The following is a 3,296-nucleotide window of genomic DNA, read 5'->3' on the forward strand; positions in this document are numbered from 1 at the left end:
CCAGGGGGGGGATTTCTCCTCACCATGACTTGCAGTCTGCCCTGACCTTGCCACAACTTCACCCAGTGGCTGCTGGCACTTCACTTCCCCATGCTTGCCTCTTGCTCCAGGCTGGCAGCCAGCCTGACCCCCAGCCTGGCCAGCAAGGGAGGATGCTGTGGCTGGAAGCCAGGAGGGCAGCAGTGGGGAGCTGGGCTCCCAGCTTTGGGAAGCTTTGTCATGCCTGACTCTTCCCTGAACCTGGGACCTGCTGGGGCAGAAAGGTGAGGAGGGGAAAGGTGCAGCAGTCAGGGTGAGGGGAAACTGAGACTGGGGCTTGACTGTGTGGGGTGTTTGCAGATGGAGTCAGTGCACAGAGGCCAAGGGGCTTAAGCTGCTGCTGGGAAAGGCACGTGTGTAGATAGCAGGATGTGGTGCTGAGGGTAAGGCTGTGCCCTGCCCACACCACGCAGCTCGGCCTGGAGCTGCTGAGCTGCTTAGAGCAAAGAAGGGGTGAGGTGGGGGGCTTGCAGCTGGTGTAGGGCCCTGCCCATGCAGCATCCCAAGTACTGCATCTCTGCTGTGGCTGCTGGGCTGCTCCTGGCATGCCCCAGGGTCACTGCACGCTGGGGAGTCCCCGCAGCATCCCGGCTCTTGGGAAGGAGGGGGATCCCCCACTGCTTCCAGTTCATCACCAGCTCATTTCCGCTGCTCTCGGCCTGAGCTGGGCAGGCAGAATGGATCCTGCCCCAGAGCTGGGCAGGGCAGGAGCCCCTCTAAGCCCCACTGCTTTATGCCAGCCCCGCACACTCCCAGAGCTGCTGTGTCAGCAGGATTTGTCTTCCTGATGCTCTGGTGATCCACAGGACCGGCTGGGCCGGTTCTGGCCCTGCTCCCTGAGGGAGGTGAACCCCTTCTCTCCTCCTGCTGCCCTGAGGGGGGCTGCTGGAGGCAGCCAGGTCCTGCCACTACAGGAGAGGGCCCAGCATGCTCCCAGGGGAGCTGGAGCTGTGCTGTGCCAGTGAGAACCACTCTGGGGGGATGTGAGCGTGCAGCAGGTCTTCCAGGAAGAGCCGGTGGCCCCACAGGGCTTTCCCATGCCAGCTCCACTCCACATGGCTGCTGAGTGAGTCATGCCGCCCAGCCAGGCTCCGTGCCGCCAGGCCCCAGACAGGCAGGTCAGGGACGGCTGGAAGGCTCCAGAACACTCCTGGCTGCCCTACCCTGCTCCTGGCACAGCCCTGGGTCTCTGGAAGAGGGGTGAGAAGGAGAGGAGGGATGGGAGGGACCGGGAACCACCCGGAGGGACCCACCCACTGCAGGGAGAGGGTCTTGCAATTTAAGGCACAGCACGGTGCAGGTGGGCTGCTAGGACCCAGCAGGCTTGAGTGCATCTCTGGACCGTCCCTAGAACAAAGTGAGCAGCAGAAATGTGCACTCTCCCTCCCTGAGGACTGCCAGCCTTCTGTTGGGAACAGAGGAACATCCTTTCCCATGCCCCTGCCCCTGCCATCCTCCCCTGCCCCGCCTCTGCCCCACAGAATAGCCAGTCCCGGCGAGCTGCAGCAGCAGTACACAGACTGATTTTAATGCATGTTACACCCAGCACCACCACGGGAGGGATTTGTCCCTTCCCTCGCAACCCCCTCTAGCTGTCGGCTGCTAAATGCAGCCACCCCTGGCCCTCCAGCTGCCTGTGTGGAAGCTGGCTTGGGCTGCTTCTCCATCAGCCGTGCCCCTGGATTCGGGAGCCTCCCCGTGGGCTTGCGAGGCAGCATCCCCGTGGCCTGGCGAGGCTGCCGGGCTGGTCCGGCACAGAAGCGGTTTTCGGCAGTAGAGCAGGTGAGGGCAGGGCCTGGGGCCAGGGAGCAAGCCCTAAGGCACATCAGAGCAGGTTGGGACAGGCCAAGACCTCCAGGAGCCAGAGCCCGGGTCCTCCTCGGAGCGCACGTCTCAGTCTATCAGAAACTTCTCACCATCCACGTCTCTCCCCGCAGAGCCCTTGCGCAGGGAAGGGAAGAAATCAGAGCGGAGGAGGCGGGAGAAGTACATGAGGATCATGGCGTCGAGCAGCAGGAGGTTGGCAGTGAGGAAGGCACCCTGGCCCTGCACCTCCACGTGCCGCAGGAAGTACCAGGTGAGGTAGGCCTGGGGCGCCAGGCGGAAGGCGAAGTACATCACCAGGTTGACGTACTTGTTGGTCTCGTAGAGAGCAGGGGAAGGCACGTTGCTCATCTTCAGCAGCATGCGGATGGTGAGGAAGATGTTGCTCACCTCCACCAGCAGCAGCAGCACTGCTGCCACCAGGAAACGGCCCGTGATGATGAGTGAGACGAAGGCAGAGATGGCCTGGGAGTTGGAGGGACACAGAGCAGGGTCAGCTCTCCTCGCCCTAGGAGAGGTGAGTTCTTCCCCACCAACATTTGGGCATGTTCTGCTCCTCCCCACCCAGAGATCCCAACAGCCCCCCAGGCACCGGGGCTGAGGGAAAACCAGTCTGGAGAGCCAGTTCCTCCAGGACTAGTTACACCTCCCTGTGCTGGGGAGCTGGGACCAGCCTCTGGCTCTGCCCTCACCCCAGGCAGCAGCACTTGAAGGCAATGCTGGCAGGCGTCCTGCCCTGCCAGGCACCTTCACCTTGCCAATGCAGAGCCTACCTGGCAGCCAGGGTGAGGTGGAGGCAAGGGCTCTGGCTTGCCCCACTGAAGAACATGAAACCTACAAGGGCTGAGCCCTGAGGTGTGTGGTTGTCCCCCCCTCTGTGCTGCCCCCTCGCCTCCCCAGGGCCACACTCACCATGGCATGGTGCACCAGGTACTCCCAAGATGAGCGCGACTGGTTGTTGAAGATGATATCAAGGCTGTCATGGATGAAGTAGCCTGTGGGGTAAAGGAAAGCGTTGATGGGGTCTGGCTTGTGAACCCTCACCTGTTATGATAAGGAGGAGCAGGGTGGTGTGACCATGCTCCAGGTATTAGGAAATGCCTCCAGCCCAGCTGAGCATGGGGGGACAGCCTGGCCTTGGGCGCTGGGAGCCTGCAGGCCCCATGCCCGTGATTAAGGCAGGAGGCACGGAGAGTCGCTGGGACCTCAGCTCGGGGCAGCGTGCTGGGAGAGGCCGAAGAGGGAGGGGGCAAAAGCCTGGAGGGGTGGCCGGTGGCCATGGCCGTGCCCTGGCCCCTTACCTGAGGAGAAGCAGACGAGCAGGTGCCCTGAGACGCTGTAGCCGTCCTGGATGTCGGAGAGCAGCTCCGGGGAGTGCCAGAGGCTGGGCGGGACGAGAGGAAGAAGGGGGTCAGCCTGGGTGCTGCGACGGG

The 3,296-nt window shown here is 62.9% G+C and overlaps 1 protein-coding gene across 1 annotated transcript; it reads right to left on the reverse strand.

Moving 5' to 3' along the window:
• Nucleotides 1-1,540: 1,540 nt before the first annotated feature.
• TLCD1 (TLC domain containing 1) lies at nucleotides 1,541-3,247 on the reverse strand (the record flags this gene model as incomplete). The annotated part of the gene is made up of 3 exons (XM_008942915.1): nucleotides 1,541-2,328; nucleotides 2,776-2,858; nucleotides 3,165-3,247. Coding segments are annotated over 3 exons (562 nt in total), but the record flags the coding sequence as incomplete, so codon positions are not given.
• Between the last annotated feature and the right edge of the window lie 49 nt (nucleotides 3,248-3,296).

This window comes from Merops nubicus, unplaced genomic scaffold, assembly GCF_000691845.1.
Source record: "Merops nubicus isolate BGI_N331 unplaced genomic scaffold, ASM69184v1 scaffold32110, whole genome shotgun sequence".
In the NCBI taxonomy this organism is placed as follows: domain Eukaryota; kingdom Metazoa; phylum Chordata; class Aves; order Coraciiformes; family Meropidae; genus Merops; species Merops nubicus.